At 35.5% G+C, this 25382-nt stretch overlaps 1 protein-coding gene across 1 annotated transcript; it reads left to right on the forward strand.

The window, feature by feature from the left end:
* The first annotated feature begins 438 nt into the window (after positions 1 to 438).
* On the forward strand, positions 439 to 23463 carry LOC129949795 (ATP-binding cassette sub-family G member 1). The gene is made up of 10 exons (XM_056061444.1): positions 439 to 729; positions 809 to 961; positions 10462 to 10579; positions 10649 to 10838; positions 11065 to 11210; positions 14607 to 14845; positions 14917 to 15048; positions 15134 to 15523; positions 21118 to 21374; positions 21447 to 23463. Exons 1-10 carry the CDS (start codon positions 678 to 680, stop codon positions 21789 to 21791), a joined length of 2022 nt encoding a protein of 673 aa, XP_055917419.1. The 5' UTR covers positions 439 to 677; the 3' UTR covers positions 21792 to 23463.
* The last annotated feature ends 1919 nt before the right edge of the window (positions 23464 to 25382 follow it).

The raw sequence follows: 25382 nt of genomic DNA on the forward strand, positions 1-25382 counted from the left end.
TACGTCTGAATCTTAGCCGATGATATTTGACATTTGTCAACTCATTGTCACATTCTTCTACAAAAAAAAAAGAAATTTAATTTAAGACTTAACTTAAAATGGGAAAGTTAATTAAAATCGAACAAACAGTCAATTCATTTTTTGAGAAAAGCGAGGTTGAAGAAATATTCAAAAGTGAAATAAATTACACAATTTTTTGTTTGACTTTGAAGTCTGAACCAAAAAAGAAAAACGTCTAAAGTGTGTTGGGTTTCAGCGTCCATGTATAACATTACGTTATCTTACGTTACGTAACGTTATGTGTAAAACAAAAATCAACTGAGAACAGCAGTTTATTTATCCGCTGGAAAGTTTGTTCTCTCTTCTCTCAGAATAAACCTCGATTTTGACAGACGTCACTTTCTTATCATCTTCTTGATTATTTGATTAGATTATCTTTTTTTGTGTTCATTAACACAATGAATAAAGCAGTTTAGTGCATCTTCATTTGACTTGTTGAATTATTTCATTCTTAAATATTAAAGACGGTCGGCTATGATTCCACTTTAAATATAATTGATCAATTTATTTTAATACCTCTTGAAGGTTACACAAATTTATTGACAGTTTACATAGAAACTGCCCTTTAAACTAAGTTCAAATCTTAACTTAATGCGGTGCCCTCACGAACAATTGAAATGGAGCTAACTACAAGATCTGTAATTAATAGACTTGAAACCCAGGCAATTGGTAAGCTTAGCTACTTAGCTACATAATGCATGGATATTATTTTAAACAAGTAGATAATTAAATATTTTGTTTCCTCCAGTACAAAGTAGTTGCCAAAAACTAGATTCCATATACACATCAACGGTCGCTACGAAATCTGTCTATGAAAACAAAAACAAAAACAAACTTAAAAGACTAAGTATCGAATTTGAAGATATAAAATATACTGTTCGAACTGGAATTTTTAAAAGGGGTATGTATTTATTTTGTTTATCGTTTTTATTTAATTAATATTTTAAATATGTTTTCTTGTGTTGATTTTTGTTAGTTGTGATCTCTTTTTTTAGTATTTACATGATTAAGTATGTACATACGTACATATATATCCTTTGCTCGAGAACAAAAGTGTCAAGGTTATTAATAATTATAATCTTTCTAATTAAACTTTAGATTTCAGTGATTTTTTTTCTTACTGAGTAATTTGCTCATATTAGTTTTTTTTTCAGTTTTATTGAAAAGCCAACAAAGAAAGCTCACATTGATTTATGCTTTAATTAAGTCCAGTCTAAAGTACCTGTCTACTATATAATTGAGTGTTTATCATATTTTAAAGTCCACCATAATTAGTTTCATACTTATGGATGTCGGTATACACTTCCATAAACTAATATAAATCATTAAGCTCTGATTCTGATGTGTAAGATAGTGTAATATGCTACTCGCAGTGTGTAGGGGTACACTCATGAAACTGCTGATACCATTAGAGCGCTTCACAGCGTGTACCTTAAAAAGAATTATATTTATTGCTGCTTCTTTGTTACATATTTATTTGATTGCCAATATATTTCGTTTAGTAGATAAGCTGTAAAGCATTATTTAGGTTAGTAATAGATGTCAATATACGATGGAATAAACTTGGACTCGTTTTTGTGTGCATTTTCTAATTACTGTAATAAGGAAGTTGATAAGATAAAACAATGACCAAAGCAGTTGCGGACCTAGGATTTAACTAAGAAAGAGGGGAACCGTGTAGTAACCACACCCTTTTAGAATATTTGCATTCAATATTTGTATCGATCTTTTCGACTCCAAGGGACTAAACTGTCAGTTGGTTCTCATTGAAATTAATCATTTGAAATACGAGTTGAAGCATTGTCTGTGATTTTTTTCTGATGCCAAATTAATCTTTACAAGCTTAATTTTATATTTAGACATATATTTTGTTACTACAGTTTTCTTTGACCTTTTTTGGTTTTCGGAGAAATCTTTTCCAATACGTAAGAAGCTTAGAATAATTGTAATTATATAATCATTTTGACTGAAACTTGGCTAAACAATATATTCTTGGGTACGAAACTCTTTGACTCGAATTATCAAGTGTGCAGACGTGATAGACATTTTGGTTGACGACTTTCATCAATGTAGAAATGATTTGCATAAAAGTTAAAACTGAGAAAGCACTGCTATACATTATAGCCACATATGTATATACCCCCAAGCTCTCCTAACAACGATTATGAAAACTTAATTAAATGCATAGACAAAATAAACGATCAAATTGAGCCACAAGACGAGTAACTAGTCTTAGGAGATTTCAATCTTCTTTGACGGTCTTTCCTCATGTGGACTAAGCCAATTTAACAGTATTGTCAACAACTTCAATAAAATATTGGACCTTGTATTTTTCTCGGACACACTCAATGCTGATATTGCTGTAAATTCAGCCAATACCCTACTTGTCGAAGAAGACCGACATCACCCAGCATTAGACCTATCTTTTAATTTAATGAAAATCTTGAATTTAACTTTAAAAAATCCAAACTTAATGAACTGTTCAAACTGTTATGCAATGTTAACTGGAATCATTTGTTTGAGAACTATGACATTAATGCGATGTGCTCTAAATTCTACTGTGTTCTCTTTAACTTTTTTTATGAATCCACTCCATTGAGAAAACCGCGCAATATTTCTAACTCTCCTCCATGGTTTGACTCTTGCCTAAAAAAACTTAAAGTTCGTACATAACACCTATACATAAAAAGGATAGTGAAAATGAAATAAAAAATGATCGTCGCATTGCAAAACTGTCCGTCATACCTAAGTTATTTGAGTCCATTATTTGTAAAGTCATATCGTTTAAATGTAAGTCTTTAATTTGTGACGCTCAACATGGTTTTGTTCAAAATAAGCCAACACTTACTAATCTTTTTCATGTCAGTTCTTTTTGTTTAGATTCGTTTGAAGAACGCAAACAAGTTGACTGTGTCTTCACAGACTTCAGTAAGGCCTTTGATAAATTGTGCCATAAAACATTAATTTCCAAACTTAAATTCCAAGGCTTTAACGATGAATATGGTAGTTGAGTTTCCTCGTACTTATACAGTGCCGCTCACTTGAATAGCACCCCCCCTTTAATTAAAGCTTAATATCTTTAAAACAAGTAATGAAAATGACTCTTTTTTTTCTTTTAAATCAAGTTTATTAAGTTCTGTAAAAAAGGGGAAAGAATGGAATGTATATTTACAGTGGTTATTTTTATATACACTTTAAAGTGATGTGACTCAAAAAATTGTAATCAAATTTTAGCTCACTTGAATAGCACCTCTTCATTTAAAATTAATTTATTAATATTTTCAAACTTTTAAACAAATTTAAATTATAAGGAACACAATTATTAACATTAATTTTATGAATAAAAACAAAAATTAGTAATGGGTGGTCCCACCTTGATTATAAATATTCATAAATCTTGTTCGGTAGGGAATCATACAAGTTTTTGATATAGGACAGTGAAATCGAGGCCCAGCTACACTTAATGGCTTCTTTTAGCTCATCTTTACAACCATATTGTTTCTCAGATTCATATACTTTTCGAGTAAGCCACCCCCAAACATTTTCGATAATGTTTAGGTCTGGCGAATATGGTGGCCAATCTTACAATGAGACATTTTGGCGCTCTAGAAATAGTTTTACTACTCTGGCATTGTGGATGGGTGCGTTATTCTGCTGCAATTTCCATGACAAGTCACCAAACAATTCCTTAATCGAAGGAAAACCATCCTCGAGTACCTCAATGTATGATTGCGCATTCATACGAGGAGTCAAAAACTGCAACTCCAAAGTTCCATAATAAGTAATGGCTCCCCAAACCATAACACCGCCCACTCGGCTGTGTAAACGATCCAAATGATGTTCCTCTTTCCGCAAATCATGGAAGTAATAGTTAAATCCATCAGGCAACTCTAAATTAATTTTTTTTTCGTCAGAGAAAACAACACGGTACCATTCCTTACTCCATGTCATGTTAGCACGACAGAAACTAAGGCGTTGCTCTTTACGGGACGGGTTAAGCGGTGGTTTTTCTTAAGCTTTAATCTTTTTAAGTGTGTAGCATTAGAAATTACCCGTTTTACGGTAGATACACTTGCTTTGACACCACTTTTTTCTTTTATTTTGGGGGCAGAATCATGCGAATTTGACGCGAGTCGCAGGATTGCTCTTTTGTCAGCAGCGCTAACGACACTAGACGTTCGGCCTTTCATATTTTTACCATAGCTGGACTTGTTCCGTAAAAATGTGGATATAACTTTGCGGCTTCGTTGCGTTATTTTAGCTATTTGGTGAATAGACAGGCCACACTCGCGATAAGCTATAATTTTAGATTTCTCGTTTTCTGCCAATGATTTACCACGACATATTTTGACTGAAATTATCTTAAAATGACTAAAAGAAATGGAAAAATATTTTTTAATAACTACCTGGCTTGTAATCCACACGAAAACTGATAATATAGGGGGTGGTGCTATTCAAGTGAACCTAAATAAAACCACGTTTTTCACAGTAGTTTCAATAAAGTTAACAAAAACTATATTTAACGGAACATTTCCAATGTATGAATTCGGTCACAGAGAGAGCAATTTAAGAGATAATTAAAATATACAAATATTGCAACGGTATACTGACTCAAAGACCCGATTTCTATACAGTTACATATTGCATAGTGGGGGCGCTATTCAAGTGAGCGGCACTGTATAATAGATCATACAGCTTAATTTTTAGGAATGAGCGGTCATCATATTTGTATACCAACTATGGCGTACCACAAGTAAGCCACTTAGGACCTTTACTGTTTATTTTGTACGTTAACGACTTACCTTCTATTATAAAACACTCATTTGTTTTAATTTACGCTGATGATATTAAAATTTTCAAACGTATTGACTCACTTGACGAATGTTTACTCCTTTAAGATGATCTAAATAGTTTTCGCGAATGGTGTTTTATAAATAAGCTTTTACTAAACATAGACAAATGTAAATCATTGTGTTTTACACGCAAAGAAAATGTTTTGACCTTCAATTATCAATTAGATTTTTCTTTTTTGACTAAACTCTCTACTTTCTCTGACCTAGGTATTATTCTTGACTCAAAATTAACTTTTACAAATCATTATCACTATATTATTAATAAAGCAAATAAGACACTCGGATTTATAAAACGATTTTCACTGACTTTCGCGACCCTTATATTCTTAAACTTCATTATATATCATTTGTAAGACCAATATTGAAATATGGCTGCATAATATGGGCTCCCTTTTATTTAGTCCATACAAACACATTAGAAGGAGTACAAAGAAGTTTCATGCGATTCTGCCTCCGTTTCTTTCCATGGTCCAATAGGCTCGAACTTCCACCGTACAATCATAGGATCACGCTCATAAATCTTCTATCGCTTTCTAAACACAGAGAGTACTTTCAGCTGTGCTTTATTATAAAATTAATCAATTGGTCAGTCATATCGCCATCTATTTTGGAACAATTAAACTTTATTTATAGCCGTTCAAGTGTTAGAAGACAAGTTCCTTAGCGTCCTATATCAAGCAGATCGAACTATTGTAATACTAATAACAGTCCCCTCAACTAATTGATTTCAGTTTACAACAAGTATTACTTTTCGGTATGTTCCGTAAGCGATGATTTTAAAAGTAAAACATTTAAAGTAAATTTTTTCAATACTTCAGCTTTTTTTTGCAAATTGCTTAAAGCATTGTAAACCAATAAATCTAAGAATAAATGTAATATTAGTCTTAAGTTTTGACGTTAGTTTGTTTAACGAATTTAATAAATCAAATCATCATGTAGCAGCAATATGTATACGTTAGAGATTTTGTTATTTCCGCTTGTTTGTCTGCCATTTGTTCTCAGCTTGACCCTTCTTCATAGGCGAACAATTTAGAACTAATACCGAATCAAACAATAAAATGTTCTTCGTCGTCTCACTTACCTATTCATGATTTTATCTCACTTATACTTATTTCATTCTAGTTTTATCTTGGATTTTAATGAAATTCGAGCTACCTACTCATAAAACTATTACCAGATTCGAATAATCTGATAAATCTTTGAATTTCTAAATTCCTGTGCAAAAAGTTATTCAGCGAACTACAAAATTAATGAAACGTGTTGTAAAATTGTTTTTTTTTTTATTTTAATAATCTATGTTTCCACCCCAGGTTTATGAAAAATGCCTGCCTTCAAAAACATTAACAAACTTCATTTAAAATGTTATCTATGTACATAAAAAAGAGAAAAGTAGAGGCCAAATTGAAATCTTCATTAGCAAATGATAGATTTTGTATTTCTTGTTCAAAGAATTTTATGAGAAGACAAATGCAGACAAATTTAATAAACTTTAAGCTAAGTGTTAAAATTTAAAATAAGATATAAGGCACGATTAGTTGCCAGGGGTTGTGCGCAACAAAACGGTATAGACTTTCAAAAAAAATATTCACCTGTGATGCGATAGAGTTCGCTTAGATATCTTTTAGCTCAAGCTTTGAAATTTAAAATACATATCGACCATTTAGATGCCACCACAGCGTTTTTACAAGGCGATCTTAATTATGAAATATATTAACGTACACCAGACGGTATGAGTGTTCGAAAAGGAAAGGTTTTAAAATTAAATAAACCTATTTATGGTCTTAAACAATCGGCTAAAATGTGAAACATCAAACTAAATAAAGATCAATGTATATACATTTTAAATAAGGATCCAAAAGAAATGCTCATTTTAACGGTATATGTAGATGATTTGTTAATTTTTTGGACAAAAGAAAATATACGAAATGCTTTAGTAAATAATCTTAAGAAAAATTTTAAAATAAAGGAACTTGGAGAAGCAAAATCATTTTTGGGATTACATGTTCAGTACAATTATGGAAAACAAATTTCAATAAATAAGAAACAATTATATTTTAGAATTGTTAGATAAATTTGGAATGACAAATTGTAATCCAGTTTCTTCTCCAATGGATGTGAATGTTATATTGTCTTAAGAACAGTGTCCGTCGTAAGATAAAGATCAATTTGAGATGACAAAATGAAAGAGCGTGAAAGAAAATCTGTGACCGGATACACATTTTTAAAACAAAATGGCACTATTTCCTGGGGATTGAAAAAGCAAATAACAACTGCACTGTCTACCCACGAAGCAGTATACATGGTGATAGGCTCAGCTGTCCAAGAAGCTTTATAAATCAAAGGATTAAAACAAGAAATTTGTAATAAACAGATGGAGTCAACAGATATTTTTTGTGATAATCATGAACCGTTTCAGCTGGCAATTAATGAAAAATACCATCAGCGAACTAAACATATAGATGTTCAGCATTATTTTATAAGGGACACTATAGTTAATAATAAAATCAACCTTAAAACTATTTCTTGAGATAAAATGATTGCTGACATGTTCAAATGGTATACATGTGCATTCAAGAGGACACAAGCGTCTACAGGTTTTTCTCAAAACCCACCTCTGTCTATCAACTCCTGCTCTCACCTCCCCGCGTGAACATCGGGTGCCTAGTACCTCAACTGGAGACTGGGTTCTAACCCCAGTGGACAGTTGTTGAAGGCAGCAAACGGGAGAAGGGGGAGAGATGCTTCCATTAAGGCACCTCTCTTTATCCAGACGGCAGTGGAGGAATTTCCGAGATGGAATCAACGGTGACTTCTACAGTTCCAGTAAGGTTGAACTACTAAGTGAACACCTTATAGGGCTTCTTCGACATACTCGGAGCTCAGGCCTGTAAGGAGCGGTTTATCCGGCTCCCCATCCTTGGAATTACACTAAGGATCTGGCCCTTCAGGTTGGGGGTTGTGCCGTCGGGTGACTTCCTGGCCACGTAAAAAATACCTTAGTTGCGAAGCACCAACAAGCCTCGGATACGGACGGATTCACTGTTGACAACCCACGCAAACGAAATAAGGACAACGAAATTCGGATCTGTACGTGGAATGTTAGGTCCCTTAACAGACCACGTGCAGCCGAACAACTAGCGGCAGCCCTAAACTACTGCAAGGCAGATATTACCACCATCCAAGAAGTGCGATGGGATGGACTGGGCAAACGCAAACTAAAAGACTGCGATATATACTACGGCGACTGCTACCAAGAACAAAGACTGTATCTATTTGGGTGTGGATTTGTTGTTGGAACTAGACTCAGGCAAAAAGTCTTGAGTTTCAACAGTGTGAGCGAGTGCATCACGACAATCCGCATCAAGGCTACATTCGCCAACATAAGCCTAATATGCGCGCATACCCCAACGTAATCGGGAGATACAGCCTGCACGACACCAACTCCGGCAATGGATTAGGCTGGTCGATTTCGCCTGAGGGCGAGACGTTCTGGTAGCTAGTACGCAGTTCACACATCTCACAAGGGTATATGGAAATCTCCTGATCAATCAACCGTCAACCAGATTACCACATTGCGATCGACGAACGACACTTCTCCAGTATACAGGATATCCGAACATTCCCAGAGGCCAACATTGACTCGGACCACTACCTCGTTGTAGCCAAGGTACGTCTACGGATATCCCGATCCAAGAAAACCAGTGGCAACATTGCCTTGCAGCTTTCAGAGATGCCGCCTCTGAAGTGCTAGGTTTCACACGGCCACCACAGCGATACCCCTGGTTTGACGGCGAATTCCGGCAAGCGCACGCAGCGAAACAAGAGGCATACAAAACGGCGCTGCACAAAAAGACTAGAGCTGCTCGCGAGCTCTACGAGCAGAAGAGGAGAGAGGAACACCGGCTTCTTAGACGGCATCGCTGCCGAACTATTCAAAGCAGCAGGCGATGACTTGGTAGGGAGCATGCACCAACTCATCTGCAAAATATGGTCGGAAGAAAGCATGCCCCATGAGTGGAATCTCAGCATAGTATGCCCGATACATAAGAAAGGAGATCCTAAATTGCACCAACTACAGAGGCATCAGTCTCCTTAACATTGCGTATAAGATCCTCTCTGCCGTATTATGTGAATGTCTGAAGCCATTCGTCAACAACCTGATTGGTCCTTATCAGTGTGGCTTCAGACCAGGAAAGTCCACTATCGACCAAATATTCACACTACGGCAGATCTTTGAAAAAACCCAGAAACTTCAAATCTATACCCACCACCTCTTTATCGATTTTAAAGCCGCGTATGACAGCATCTATAGGGAAGAGCTCTACCTAGCAATGTCTAGTTTTGGTATCCCTGTCAAACTTATCCGTTTGTGCAGAATGACAATGCACGCTGCTCTATCAAGGTCGGAAAAGATCTTACCGATGCATTTGATGTCAAAAAAGTTTTAGACAAGGCGATGAACTGTCATGCGACTTCTTCAATATCGTTCTGGAAATAATTGTGCAAAACTCAACCGTCAACAATAGAGGCACAATCTTCCAAGGGTCCATCTAATTACTCGGATACGCAGATGATATTGACATAATTGGAAGATCAAAGCGAGATGTCAGTGGAGCGTTTTTGAGCATTGCGACGGAAGCGAAGAAGATGGGTTTAGTAGTCAATGATGGCAAGAGCAAGTATATGCTGTCATCAAAAAAGAACACTGAACGACGACGTCTTGGACAAAACGTCAGCATGGACAGCTATAATTTTGAGGTAGTTAAGGACTTTGTCTACCTAGGCAACGTTATTAACACTGACAACGACACCAGCGCTGAAATCAAACGAAGAATAACTCTTGCAAATCGCTGCTTCTTTGTACTTAGAAGGCAATTGATAAGTAAAGTCCTCTTTCGAGCATCTAAAATCATCATCTATAAGACACTCATCATCCCGGTTCTCATTTATGGCGCTGAGGCATGGGCTCTGTCAAAAAAAGATGAGAGCGTCTTAGGATGCTTCGAGAGATAAATTCTTCAGCTGATTTTTGGTCCCGTACGCATAGATGGAGAATGGAGGAGAAGATATAACGACGAACTGTACGGGCTGTACAGCGACACTGACCTAGTTAGCAGAATGAAAGTCCAACGGCTTAGATGGCTAGGTCATGTAGAGCGGATGGAGGGACGGCGCAGTAGAGGATGACCGCGACTCAGGTGGCGCACCAAGGTGGGAGAGGACCTCAACCAACTTGGCGTGCGAAACTGGGGACAGCTAGATAGGGACCGAGCTGGCTGGAGACGCATGTTGGTTGAGGCCCAGGTCCGCCCCGGACTGTAGCGCCCCCTTAAGTAAGTAAGTGAAATTTTAACAAAACCTTTATATAAAACTGAAGATATCAGCCACTTTTTGAATCTTTAATGCTAATGTTATAAAGAGACTTGTTTATTTGATGTGTAAACTGAAAATCCATCACAATATTTGCTATTGTATGAAATCATTTTTTTCAATTTGGAGCTTAATTTGATATATTTTAAGGAACTGTATTTTTTATTTTTTTTTTTAGAAAACAAAACAATAATTAAAGGCTTGTCAGGCGAATTTCGTAGTGGTGAACTGAGTGCCATAGTTGGTCCATCCGGAGCCGGCAAAAGTTCTTTGCTCAATATTTTATCCGGATATGAGTAATACAACAGATTGTTTTTATTTATTATTATTTTAACTTATTAATTAACTTATTTCTTAAAAAATAGATTAACTGGAGCAAGTGGAAATGTATTTGTGAATGGAACAAAACGGGATGTTGATTTATTTAGAACAAGTCTATCTTTTATAAAGCAAAACACCGACTTGCAACCTTTTTTGACAGTTTCTGAAGCAATGCACTTTTCTGCTAATCTTAAAATTGGAAATAACCTATCAGCTAGTGAGAAAAAACAAAGAGTAAGTAATATTACCAATCTGTGCTCTACTAAGGTAAAACTCCCGGTGTTGCAAGATTATTTAAAAGACTTTTCAGCCATTAAAATTAAAACCAGAAAAACATTTTAAATTTAATATAGCGGGTTTCGCCTTAGTATAACAAAAATGTTTTCTGAAAATGAAATTTTTTAAAATGATTTATAAATATTTTTTATAAATATATTTTATATATATATTTTTTTAACAGGTACAAGAAATTCTGCATTCTGTAGGTATTCATAAGATTCGAAAAAATAGAACTGGGCAATTGTCAGGAGGAGAAAAGAAAAGACTAGCGGTTGCATTGGAATTAGTCAATAATCCAACCGTTTTGATTTTGGATGAACCCACTACGTAAGTTTTATATTAATTATGGTAATTATATTATAAAAAAACTTGGTGCATTCTTTTGGTAGAATAAATTTCCAATTATAACGATTTGTAAAATTAAAAGCGGGTTTAAGGTTTTAGAATCCTATGAATCTTTGGAAGTACCCTCACTGCACATAAGATAGTGTTTTTGCTTAAAATGCACATGTTTTTAACGCTCCAAAATGAAAAGATACAAATTTCGAAATATCGTTTATATAATAACCAATTCCTAATACAGAACCATTTCCTCGCTTTCTTTCCAATCTAAAATATTTGAATTTCTTATTAATATGCAATAAAATAATTTATCAAATTCAACCAGCTCTGTTTCATGATCCAGGAAACGCTCAAGAACCTGGAGTAGGGTTACTCCTTACAAAAACGGAAATCAGAAGCCTTACTTCGTGGGAGCCCCTTAGGCTTATCAAAGCTAGGTTTCAAAGTAGAGTACGACCCGCCACCATTATACAGTGTTACGCCCTGACGTAACTCGCATCCGATGAAGAGATAGGATGCTTTTACAGTTAACTAGGATCTGCCTACAACAACACTCCCCGCGGAGAAATGATTTTGGTTATAGGAGACCTCAATGCTTAGGTTGGCAGTAACAACAACGGGCTAAGGCCTGCGATGGGTGTTCATGATGTCGGCAATTGCAATGATAATGGTGATAGGGTCATTGACTCCTGCAACGCAAATGGCCTTGTGATTGGTTGGATTATGTTTGAACACAAACAGTGTCATAAAATTAGCTGGGTGTCGACGGGCAGGCAAGTGTCTTCCAACCAAATTTACCACTTCGCTATTAATCGACGCTTTAGAAGCGTTCTCTTACCCGTGACCACCACTTAATGACCCTAAGATTGCGTACAGCTAGAGTTCGAAGATCCAACTGAATAACACGAGCTACCAAATTCACGAAATGACAACAATCAGCAGCACAGTATATGACGACATCAAACATCATTGGAATGCTGTGAAAAATGTTTTTATTTCAGGTGCTGACGGAATAGTCGGTCGGAAAAAAGAAAGCAACAACACTTAGCTTTCAGAAGAATCTTGGGCAAGGATCAACGAACGCAAGCACTTAAACGCTCGAATAACTCACAAGGGGAAGAAAGAAATTAGTTGGAGCCTTTGTACCACAGTGTGCGCCGCGACAAACGTAACTACATCAACGCATTTGCGCAAGAAGCAGAAGATTCTGCAAACAGGTGCGACAGCAGGACCGTTTACAGAATAACCAAAGAGCTGACCGGTGCAAACAGCTCAAAGCAACACCTGCTGAAAGTAGTAGACGGTACTGTGATAAGTTCGGTGGATGAGCAAGTCGGAAGGTGGAAAGAACAATTTTTCTCCGTTCTAAACCGAGTGTTTGCAAACAACGTGCAGCCGATGCCTTCTGAAGTGCTTAAAAAACTAATTCCCGGATCAGCACCGCACCTCCCAGTAAAGATGAGATCGTTGCCGCAATTGAAGCACTTAAGAATTCTCATAGAGCTTTTACAAGCAGAGCCAACGTCATTAAGCGAACTGCTTCATCCGCTCATAAAAAAGCCTGAACCACCGAACGCTTCCCCGATGAGTGGAAGAAGGGAATTATTGTCAAGCTCTCAAAAAAAGGAGATCTAACAAAGTGCGAAAATTGGAGAGGAATTTGCGTTCTACCGGCTGTTGCCAAAATAGTAAAAAAATTCATATTTCAACGCATTAGAGAACACCTCGAGGCCACAGTCGATGGCGAACAAGCAGGATTCCGCACTGGATCCTCCTGTATTGAGCATATCAACACCCTAAAGATCATTATTGAACAGTGCGTGGAATATCGATCACAATTACACCTGCTTTTCATCGACTTCGAGAAGGCCTTCAATAGCGTTAACAGGGATTATACCTGGTTAGCTTTGCGGGGGAGAGGCCTTCAAGAAAAACTAATTGCTATTATTAAAGCAGCATATGATGGATTCAAGTGTCACGTTCTGCACGATGGTAGGTTGTCATATGATTTTGAAATCCGTAGCGGAGTCAGACAGGGCTGTATTCTGTCGCCAATATTGTTTTTGTTTAATCTGTGCTTCTTTATGGGTGCAGCATTTGAAAGCTGCAAACCTTAGTGAATAGATGTCTTCGTTACATCCTAAGGATTTTCTGGCCAAATCGTGTATCAAAGGACAGGCCAGCAACCTATACGAAGGCGTAAGTGGCAATGGATTGGACATACGTTTCGGAAACGTAACGACTTCATTGCAGGCCAAGCAATGCAGTGGAATCCGCTTACACAAGCAGGAAGAAAAGTTAGACGACAGAGAAGCACATTGCGCAGGACAGTCAAGACAGAATCAGCGTCACTAGGCAAAAGTTGGAGGGAGCTGAACACATCTCCGGAAACCGTACACGATGGCGCGTAGGCGTAGTAGAGGCCCTATAGCACTTAAGGGGTTCCCAAAGGACTTAACAGTTTTGAGGACCTAAGTAAAGTAAAGTAACCAGCTTCTTCATCCTCTTTAGTCTGGTTTTCGATGAAGTCATAGCTACACCTCCGCTTGCAATCGATATTAATCATACAATTCTGATAATATTGATAAACTTTTCGAAATCATTTGACCGTGTCAATCCCGACATTGTAAGTGATAAGCGTATTTGGTATTAAAGTAAATCTAGACTAAAGTTATATTAATATCTAAAACAAACCACATTCTGCCATCCTTTTAAGCTTTCACCAGTGAAATACGTTACTTATTTAAGGTAGTGCTACCCTGTGTGAACTTGGGCCCAACAAACTTCTTCATCTAGCTAGATTCCAGTTTCGCACTCCAAGTTGGGTGGGGTCACTTTCCACTTGTACGCGCTACCTGATCCGCGGTCTTCCTTTACTGCACTGTTCTGTGGGTGTGGATTCGAAGACTTTTTTTTGTACCAGAGCATTGGTTTCCATGCGTTCTACGCGACACAGCCATCTTATTCGTCGTCGCTGTACAGCCCGCACAGAATGTCGTTGCATCTTCCCCCCCACTCTCCTTCTGTGCAAAAAATACGTTAGTCATGCTAAAAATATTGGCATAGGCTTTTATCAAAGTTTTTACCTAATCAAGTCAAATTGAAGCATAATAATATATGGTTGTAAGTTGTTTGCCAATTCAGATTAGCCCTTAAAAGCTCAGAGTCACCGTTAATAATTCATGTTTTATTGTTTGTAGGTTTGAATACTCTTCAAAATTATTCTAACTAAAAACTAAAACGACTACTAAATCATGTAATGCCTTCATTACTCTTTTCGGTGTAAAAAAGGTGGGAATTGTACCATTATATCAATAATAATTATAAACTTTTTTTTGTCTAGCAAAGACAGTTTTCAATAAATAATTTCTATATTTTTAGCGGACTAGATGGTTCAATCGCCAATCAATGCATATCTTTGCTCAAAAAACTAGCTCAAGAAGGCCGAACAATAGTCTGCACAATTCATCAACCGTCAGGACTGGCTATTGAAATGTTTGATGCACTCTACGCAATTGCTGAGGGGAAATGCATTTATTCGGGAGGGACGCTAAATCTTGTTCCCTTTTTAGCACAACTCGATCTAAATTGTCCCGAAATTTACAATCCAGTTGATTATTGTTAGTTTAATTTGATTGAATGTTAACATATGTATAACCCCCATTGAAAATATTTCTTCCCTCTAATTAAGTGATGGAAATTGCTACCAACGACTATGGTAAACTAAATTACAAACTTACTGAAAAAATCAACAATGGAAAAAACAAAGATTTTATAAAATCCAATCAAGCCGGTTACATTATACCAACAAACTCAGAAGTTGGTAAGTTCATCATACTCCTATTTAGGGTTGATGTTTTGAACTCAAACTCAACAAAAAAAAAAACTGATTTTTATTCTTTTTACAGAAACTCATCAATCATCTGCCAAAGAAAAACTATTGATCAATAATGAAAATAACTTCGGTACAAAAGATAATAGTTTAGATCCAAATTTAAGTTGCTCCACACCAAAGAAAACACTAGATGCAAATATGATTTGCACAGGCGAGAATTTTTATGCCGCACCATTTTATCTTCAAATATTAATTTTATTAGAGAGGACATTTTTGATTCTTTGGAGAGATAAAGGACTGACGTTAATGCGAATTGTTATACATTTAATAATGGCTACTTTGGTTGGAATTTTGTATTATGGAATTGGAAACGATGCTGGCAACGCATTAAATAACTTCCGTTATATCTTTTATACTTTGATGTTTGTCATGTATACAGCATTTTCTTCGATATTAGTTAACTGTAAGTACTATGGTGTAGAGTTTTAATTAAAACAAAAAAGTTTTAATCAAGAACATATGTAGGTAAGATTCCTTACACATAAATTTAGTTTTGTTAAAAAAGGTCAAACATTTGCTGTACATTTCGGCAGTGATTCTAGTATACCGCTTTTCAAACGAACAGAGCACGTTTTAAAACCAGATTTTCAAATGGCATCTGCATATTCAAATATAGATCCCAAAAGACATATAGGGATAGTAATAATAAGGATCACTCAAATCAATACAATTTCGTTTTATAACTGGGTTAGCCCTTCCAATTACATAATCCATGTGATTTTTAAAGGAATAATTCCTATCCAATATAACACTTAAATTTTTAATGTTTTCTATTTAAGATAATAACTTGGTCGATCGTGTAGTGAAAGCTAATTTGGATATATCGAAGAAGATAGCATTGCTTTTTTGAATATTCAGTTTTAGACCGTTTTATTTACACTGTTCGGAGATATATTTTAGGCCGTCCTGTAGCAGCTTGCAATCGTGGAGGCAATTCATTTTTAAAAATAGTCCCAAATCATCAAGGGAGTCATTCCGTAATTTTCAAAACTATAATCGTCAAAAAGATTATCATTAACGATATCGTCAATAATTTGCTTCACGTAACTTTGTCACTATCGTCTCATGTATCGTTTTCAATATAAGATAACTGAAATGTCAAAATGAACTTAACGAAAGATAACGATTGTTAAGAGCCTTGCCCATAAGAGCGAACAACGAATGGACGAACAAACGTGTTAAGAGCCTTGCCCATAAGAGCGAACAACGAATGGACGAACAAACGTGATTTTATACATTTCGAAAAGTAAATTTCAAACAAAAACACATTTTTTTATAAGAAACCAATTCAAACTTATGTTAGGATAATAAAATTTGCATTTTGTTCTCTATAATAAGAGAATTTTGTAAAAACAATTAGGTAGTAACGAATTGCAGTGTGTTTACTACGAACTGTCAAACTCTATTCGCGTTCCACATACCATCCACACTGCAACGAATAAATTGTTTGCGCTCAACTTAACCTCAAAGTTATACCACTCTAGTTTTGTTTTTTGAAAAGGGTAATTATAAATTGACAATTTGTCGCTGTCTGCGAATAAATATAAAGCTCATGTGAAAGGAAAGTCAAAATATGCGAACACCCACAGTTCGCAGTTCGTAGCTCATGTGTAAGATGCTTTAGATAACTTGAAAATGTTATTAAACTTGTTTTTTTTCTGTGCGAAGTTGTGAAAATTTGCAACAAATTGCTTTTTACTAAACTTACCAACTATTTTGTCTTGTTTATTGTTACTGTTACCGTTTTTACAAGTGAGAAAGAAAAAAACAAAAATGCTTAAATACATATAATGTAGATTGGATGAGATAGAGGGTCCGATTTATCTCTTAGTTGTTTCCATAACCGTATTCATTTTATTTTGTTTTTCGAGTTTTCATTTTCACTTTGTAACAAAACTTAATTATACCGAAACATTTTTATTTCATTTGAAACACTTGAATTGTATAGATTTCGAAAAAGTTTTTGGCTTATAAATTGGAATCCTGAATATATTTTATCTAAACTGAGTTGTGACCCTCCGATATCAACGCTATGTTGAGTTATCCAAAAAATTACTATAACTGTTATTTCTAGAAATTGATTAAACGTGTTCAAACAATTCAGCAAATTGACGAAGTATTGATGATTTGTCTGATGCTTCACTGTCCCCAAATATCATTTGCTTTGGTAGCTTGACTTTTTCTTAACATTTACATATATACAGATATGGACATTTAAATAGAAACACCAAACAGAGTTTTTAAAATTCAATTTTTTACTGACTTAAACAGATTTTTTTTCAAGTTTGGTCTTCATTTTCCTATTTTTTTTTCTTTCAAACTAAAATTTCCAATTATTTGGAAATATTCTACCAATCCTGTTGAACCATCCTCCACAGTGCGGTTTAATTGTTTGTTAAATGTTTCCCAACCGCACATTTTAAATCTCCCCCAAAATGTTCTACGGGATTAAAGTCACGCGGTTGGGATGGCCACTCCAATACGCTGAGTTTTAGGTCCTTGAAATGCTTTTGAGTAGATTTGGATGTGTGCTAAGGGTCGTCGTCCTGTTGTAGAACACATTTGAGAGGCAGGTTCTAGTCTGCATAAGGCAGCATCGTATCCTTCTTGATATTCACCTTCATATTTTGATCCATTTTAGTCTCAATCAAATGTATTGGTCCAACGCCATACCAAGAAAATTAATCCCAAAGTATGATACTGCCGCCACCATTCTTGGCCGTTTTCTGCATTTATTTGGGATTCAGTTCATTCAAATTAAGCCTTCTAACGATTTGTCTGCCTTCTAACGAATTTAAACCGCATTGTTATATTTTGTTTTCCTTAGAAAGGGCACCATTCTTGCGATCCTTCTGAGAAAGTTAGCTTCAACAAGTCTTCTACGAACAGTTCTGGAAGTTATTGGAAGCTGTAGTTTGTTTTTTATTTCCCTTGAAGACTTGAAATCATCTTTCAGTCTTCTCTTGGGGTTGTTTTGCTTGGTTTCCTCCTCTGTTTTTTAAATCTCAGCGGTCAAATTGCTTTTTCAATCAACTTGAGAGATCTGCTCATTATTCTGGCTATTTCCTTAAAAGATTTTCCCTCACTTAGTAGAACTAAAGTGACAGCTTTCTCTTATAGGGAACAATGCTTACCGCAGCCCATATTTTCCTTAGAATTAATTGTAATATTTATAAAATAATTTGGATTTACTTCCCAAAGTGAACTTATTGTTATATAAAAATAAAAAAATATTAAAAACTAATATTTTTGATATAAGTTGAATATTAAGGTGTGTGTTCCAATTTGTTTCTATTTTAATGTCCACCAAAAACACAGTCTTACCTAAGGCACGGTTCATCTCGAAACAATCTTACTTACTTACTTACTTACTTAAATAAGGACTTTACCACTCAATTGCTTCCTTATTCCAAAGAAACAGCGGTTAGCAAGAGTTATTCTGCGTTTGATCTCAGCGCTGGTGTTGTTTTCTACGTTTACAGCGGAGTCTAGGTAGAAGAAGTCCTTGACTACCTCAAACTTACGTCTGTCGATGGTGACGTTTTGACCAATACGTCGGTGTTGTATGTCCTTTCTTGACGACAGCATGTACTTTGTTTTGCCCTAATTAACCGTTAAACCCATTTTTGCCGCCTCTGCCTCAATACTCACAAAATTGCAATTGATATCACGCTGAGTTCTTCCGATTATGTCAATATAATCAGCATATGCCAGTAATTGGATAGACTTTTGAAAGATAGTGCCTCTTGAGTTGACGTGCGAGCTCTGCACTATTCTTTCAAGCACGATGTTAAAAAAATTACATGACAGTGCATCACCTTGTCTAAAACCTTTTTTGACATCGAAACGTTTCCAACGTTTATGGAGCAGCGTGAATTCTCCATGGTCATCCTGCACAAACGGACTAGTTTGGCAGGGATGCCAAAATTAGACATGGCTTTATACAGCTCGTCCCTGTATATACTGTCATATGCGGCCTTGAAATCGATGAATAGATGGTGGGTGTCGATTTGGTGTTCTCAAAACAATCAACAAGCAAACAAAAATTAAACCTATGTAATTTTGCATAAGAAAGTCTTAACTCTTTTTATATGCATGTTGTTATTTTAATTTGGTTTTACTCTTAGCAACCGTATCTGTGTCTATTTTAGTGTCCATGTCTGTGTATCCAAAACGATGAAGTATTTGACTGTATGTTAAGCTCAATATTTTTTACATAACACTTTGAAGGAATTTATTAAGAGTAAAAAAGTCCTTGCTCAGTTTACTGATATTAGCGTAGTCTAAATAATCATTAGTTCGCTTAAATTTGTTTGATTTTTAAAATCAATTATTTGAACGTTGTACCACGGAAGTTTTTTTGTAAACGAAGTGAATCCACTAAAACGAAACCCGAAATTTTTCCTAAATAATTTAGACCTTCTCAAAAACCTACAAAAGCTTATTTGCAAACTTTCTACTTTACGGTGTTGTAAATGGCGAAAAAAAAGAAGAATTACTCTTGGAGAATTTGGCAATTCCTCGCAAGAGGTAGTAACGTGAAAAAACTTTAGATGGTACATGCAGCGATTGAACCCAAGACCTCTGGTATGACAGTCCAACGAACTAACTATCATGCCACTTCTTATTTATTTAAAGGAACTCATGTTCTGTTGATCGCGACTGCATACGAAAATCGCACTTCATCCCACATGAAACAATATTGTACATCGAAATTAGATGAACTCAATCGAAGAAGCCTATACATACTATCCGCTGGCCAGGGTAGTATCCCTGCTATTGTTATGAAGGGGGTTTCTTCTTCACTGGCAAAATCAATGCGTAAGCTTTTCCATCTGTCCTACTATACTGGTGTCATTCCAAATGGATGGAAAACAGCAAATGTCTAATATCGTCCTTTTGCATTGACGCCCCTTCTTTTAAGGTCATGAAAAACCTGATCAATTTTAAGCTTAAGAAAAATCTTGAAAAACGAAAGCTTCTTAATGATAGGCCCACTGGTTTACTTATATAAAAGTCGTTTTGGAAAAAGTAAAATTATTGGACTTTATATTTCAAAGGCATTTGTTAGAATTTGGCATCAAGCTCTCTTATCTTTGCTTGGTATTGATGAATCTTTTCTTTGTTGGGTTAGAAATTATCTTGCGGACCGATCAATTCGAGTAGTATTTGCTGGGTTCAAACCCGATATCCACAAATTAAACGCTAGTGTGCCATAGGGCTCCGTTTTACCTCCGACGTTCTTCCTTTTTATATAAATGATCTTGTGTCTGCAACTTCTAACCGAATAAATTGTTTTGCAGATGACAATACCCTCAGCTTTTCATATTCGTTTTTAGGTTCTCATCCTTGTTCTTCGGATGTGGACTATCAACAGCAGCGTATGATAAGCTCGTTTAATCTAATCTCAACAGCATTATTCAATAGGGAATCAAATATCGTGTACAAATTAATGCTTCGAACATTCAATGCTGTCTAGTGTCTCAAAAGCGAAACCCTTCCCAAATGCCATTATTCATGGGTGGAACTTGCAACAAGGAAACTGAACAGCTTTATGTTCTACTTAATGCTACGAATACCCACCAGTTCACCCTTGAGCCCAATTTGAGACGTACTGCTTTACAGAATGTGAGCAGACATTCAAATCAATGTCCATCGGCATCTCCTGTCCAATCCTATCCTACTTTCTGTATTGTTTTAAATCACTTTAAGAGTATTCATATCCCCTTGAGTGCCTATTCTAATTTGAAAGATTTATAATCTATTAAAGCGAATGAATTGTTCAATGATCGCACCAAACTCAAAACGTTTTCAATATGTATTTTGAAGACTGATTATTTCCTTACCAAATCGCTCTACAATCTTGGATTTGCCCTGACAAACTTCTGTCCACTGTCGATATCTTGAGAGATATATTTACTACTAAACATTTTAACCATTAAATCTGCGCATTTTATTGAAGACATTAAATTAACACGCAACCACTTTATATTCCAGTTCCATTAGAGTTTCCAATTGTGACTAGAGAGCACTTCAACAGATGGTATTCTCTGCGTGCATACTACATAGCATTTACGCTTGCGGACATTCCTATTCAAATGATATGCACTTCAGTGTTCATTGTGATATCATATACTTTGACTGGTCAACCGATAGAGCTTACAAGAATATCTCTTTTTGCATTAATAACACTTTTGACGGCTTTAGTTGCTCAAAGTATTGGACTTGCTGTGGGAGCTTCTCTCAGCATAAAGGTAAATAAAACAATATTTTCAATAAGCTATGTATTATTTAATTGTTAATTTATATATATGTTTTTTTTTTAGTATGGAGCAATACTTGGGCCGCTTTTCATTTGTCCATTTTTAGCGTTTTCAGGATTCTTTTTACGTCAGAGCGATGCTCAAGAATGGCTTAAATGGATTTTCAGTATATCGTTTCTTAAATATGGCCTTGAAGGAGCATCTTTAGCTATATTCGGATACAATCGCCCAAAAATGGAATGCCATAAAATATATTGTCATTTTTCCAGGCCGAAAACATTTTTAAAGAACATTGGTATGGAAAATGGAAGTTTTGAAACAGCTGCATTGTTTTTGTTAGTTTTGTTTCTTATGCTAAGAATAATTGCATTTTATATAATGTCATTTAGGATTAGAATATTCAGATAAAAATAAGCACTTTTGTATATAATATTTTTGGTGTAGTCAGGAAAGTTGTTCAAAATGTCATTACTTCAAGCGAGTTAAAGAAAAAAATCTAATTTTTGCTTATTTCAACAGTAGGAAATGCCTTTATTAAGTTTTGGCATAGTTGATATGGAATGGCATAATAAAGCCTTCCAAAAGCCTTCTGATAAAAAAACTATCAAGCAAACTAGGTGAATAAAGTTCATACCCTACTTGAGGAAGGTCTTTACAATTAACTACTTCGCATCGACTGTTCAGGTAACCATTAAGGTACCTTGCGAAGTTAAAGTGTGTAGTTTAATGCAGACAATATTTACTTTTACGATTTTCGATCGTACGAGGAGCACGAGAAGGATTTTCTGTAGAAAAATACGATTTTAGAAATGTGTTCAGAATTATTTAAATGTTTAAATTTTGCATTTCAAATCGTTTTATAGTTTTTAATATGATTTAGTTTGAGAAGTTTTAACCTAACCCTTTGCTTTCTAGCAGTTTAGGGAATCATAAAACTTATACTATTCTGGAGTTGCAATCAATTGTTAAATTTAAAACTTTGCCATTTCTCGACTTTTTTAGTTTTTACAATCTAAAGCCGTTGTGTTAGAGATATGTATATGTTCGTACGTCTGTACGTTCGATTTTTTGCCTAACATTAATAACTAGTAATAAGCCAAAATGCTAATTCAAGAACTTTGAAAGTTTAACCTGTGTTCTGTCGTGATATTCGAATTTTTGTAGTTTTTATTTTTTGGAAAAATCAGTCAAATGTATTTTTCTTGACTTTACTAGTTCACATAAAAATCTACACAATTGTTAATTCTCGAGACATTCTAGTCAAAAACTAATTTTTAGTAGTAGTATTTTTGCAGATTGTCGAGCCAAAAATTAGTTTTCAGGTGATCATTTAATGAAAAAGAAAATAAACTGGAATATTATTATTATTATTTATTAGTAACAGTCAATTTAAAGTACATGATAATATTAAGGTTTAAGAACCTAGCTAAACTACAGAGACTATTAGCTTATAATTAGACGATAAGATAAAAGTTTAAGAGTCTCTTTAATGTTGAATTAATGTTTCGCCTTTTAAACTGATATATTTGGTTTACACTAGATCCGAAATCTATGTCACTATATTATTTGTGTTTTAAGTGTTAACGGTTTCCCCATTTTTTAAATCAATAACCTGAAGAAATAATGTTATTTTTTGTTCACCTATTCTGATCGATTTAATGCGTTTCCGGAACTATTCATTGTACAAAAAACAAACTCGTAAAAACCTTTTTTTTTTTTAATTTCAACACTCGATCACTTGAAGGAAGGAAAGAACTGGAAACCAATTTAATTTATAAATTTGAAATATTTATTTTATTTGCCCACACCGTTTTGAACCAAATCCGTTCAGGTATTTGTGCAAATTAAAATATTTTCCTTTTTTATACAAGTTTAAATTGTATGTAAGACTGCATGGAATGTAATGAAATAAATGGCAGAACAACTTTCCCTTACACCGAACAATTATTTTAAAATCACTTTTATACATACATATACAATATATCACATTTTTTAATTTTAAAGAAACATAATTAGCTTTATTATAAAATGTACATCACTATTATTTACACAATAAAGAGGTTTATAATTTTCCAGTCAATGAATTTTTAGAATGCAAGGGTGAATGTTATTTGAAGGACAAATATCTATACTAAAAAGCGATATGATCAAAAATGTCTTAGACGCTGTTGGTGAATCCTGTGCAGGCATTGCCTATATTAGTCACATTGTTTACTATACTGACATTACAAAATGGAGTTGAGGAATCAAAAGGTCATCTCGTAAAAGTATTGGAGAGAAATCTGTTTTTTCTATTTACACACGTTTTAAAACAAGGAAAAAGATGTCTAAGGTTTTGTTCAGTAAAATAAATAAATGGTTGTCACGACAGAGGGAAAAGTGCTAGGGAAGGACAAGGTTGATGTGTCATCGATCTTTGCACTGGAAATAGGACTAAATTCAACATTTTAACGAGGTAGATGACTGATTCGGATGTTCAAATGGTAGACATGTGCATTCAAGAGGACACAAGCGTCCACAGGTTTTTTTTCTCAAAACCAACCTCTGTCTATTAACTCCTACTCTTACCTCCCCGTGGTAAACATCGGGAGCCTAGTACCTCAACTGGAGATTGGGTTCCAACCCCAGTGGAAAGTTGTTGGGGCAGCAAACGAGAGAGGTGGATAGAGGTGTTTCCACTAAGGCACCTCTTCTTATCCAGACGGCATCGGAGGAATTCCCGAGATGGAATCAACGGTGGCGTCTACAGTTCCAGTAAGGTTGAACTACTTAGTAAACACCTTATAGGGCTTCTTCGACTTATTCGGAGCCCAGGCCTATAAGGAGTGGTTTTATCCGGCTCCCAATCCTTGGAGGTATACTTAGGATCTGTCCCTCCAGGTGGGGGGTTGTGCCGTCGGGGTGACTTCCTGGCCACGTAAAAGCTTCATAGTTGCGAAGCACCAACAAGCCTCGGATACGGACGGATTTACTTTTGACAACCAACGCAAACGAATTAAGGACGACGAACTTCGGATATGCACGTAAAATTTTAGGTCCCTTAACAGACTACGTGCGGCCGAAGAATTAGCGGAGGCCATAGACTGCTATAAAGCAGACATCACCGCCATTCAGGAAATACGATTTAATGGGCCGGGCAAAAAGAGGATGAAAAACTGCGATATTTACTATGGTGACTGCTACCTGGAAAACCAACAGCGCTTATTTGGATGCGGCTTCGTCATTGGAGCCAGACTTAGGCAAGAAGTCTTGAGCTGGAATTCTGGCAATCTGCACTGATGCATTGCAGGAATTAAAAAACTCTCGCAATTTTGCAGATGGAGTTGCGATCGAAAATAAATCCAACGTATTGGGAGTTGGTGACATCATAACATTTTGTGAGGCAGCCACCAATGCAAGTGATATTACAAGGAACTGCGGTGATGAGCTTTCAGTGCTGCTCGACTTATCACCTCAGAGTGACTCAGTCGTCAGCGAAGCATTGAGGAAACTGTATCATAACGGCGAGATTGGAGGTGAAGGAAACCGCCTGCAAAAGAAGTGACTTCTACGGTTTGTTTTTTTTTTTCTCACTGTATACCTACATATATGTATTTATCATTCATGAAATAATTATCTATCTATAATGTATAAAAATGTACTTGTGTTTTTTTGTTTGTGTATTTTAGATTCCAAAATAGCCTAACTGATATTTGTGAAATTTTCATGGTTAACCCTGCAGTCGTCGCGCACCAAAATGTTACACCAGTCGTCGTGTGGATTACATATGTAATGCATTTTAAAATTAGAATAAAACCAAAATGCTTTAATTTTTTCAAATTTATTTTGGCTTTAAATGTAATTACATGTTATATTAAGTTAAGTTAACTAACTGTTCTATCTATTTAACTGTAAATACTAAAAGAGATGAAAAATCCCTACCACTAGTTTCTTAGGAATACTCCATTTTGTATGAGTGGATTACAATAGTAATCCGCGCGACGACTGCAGGGTTAATAC

The sequence above is a fragment of the Eupeodes corollae genome, chromosome 3, assembly GCF_945859685.1.
Source record: "Eupeodes corollae chromosome 3, idEupCoro1.1, whole genome shotgun sequence".
Taxonomy (NCBI): domain Eukaryota; kingdom Metazoa; phylum Arthropoda; class Insecta; order Diptera; family Syrphidae; genus Eupeodes; species Eupeodes corollae.

Bases quoted from the DNA above. Each gene is read 5' to 3' on its own strand.
- LOC129949795 (XM_056061444.1), top strand. From the start codon at position 678: ATGGAGCTAACTACAAGATCTGTAATTAATAGACTTGAAACCCAGGCA. The intron at 10,580-10,648 runs GTAATACAACAG...CTTAAAAAATAG, and splicing joins AATATTTTATCCGGATATGA to ATTAACTGGAGCAAGTGGAA. The intron at 15,524-21,117 runs GTAAGTACTATG...TTTATATTCCAG, and splicing joins TTCTTCGATATTAGTTAACT to TTCCATTAGAGTTTCCAATT.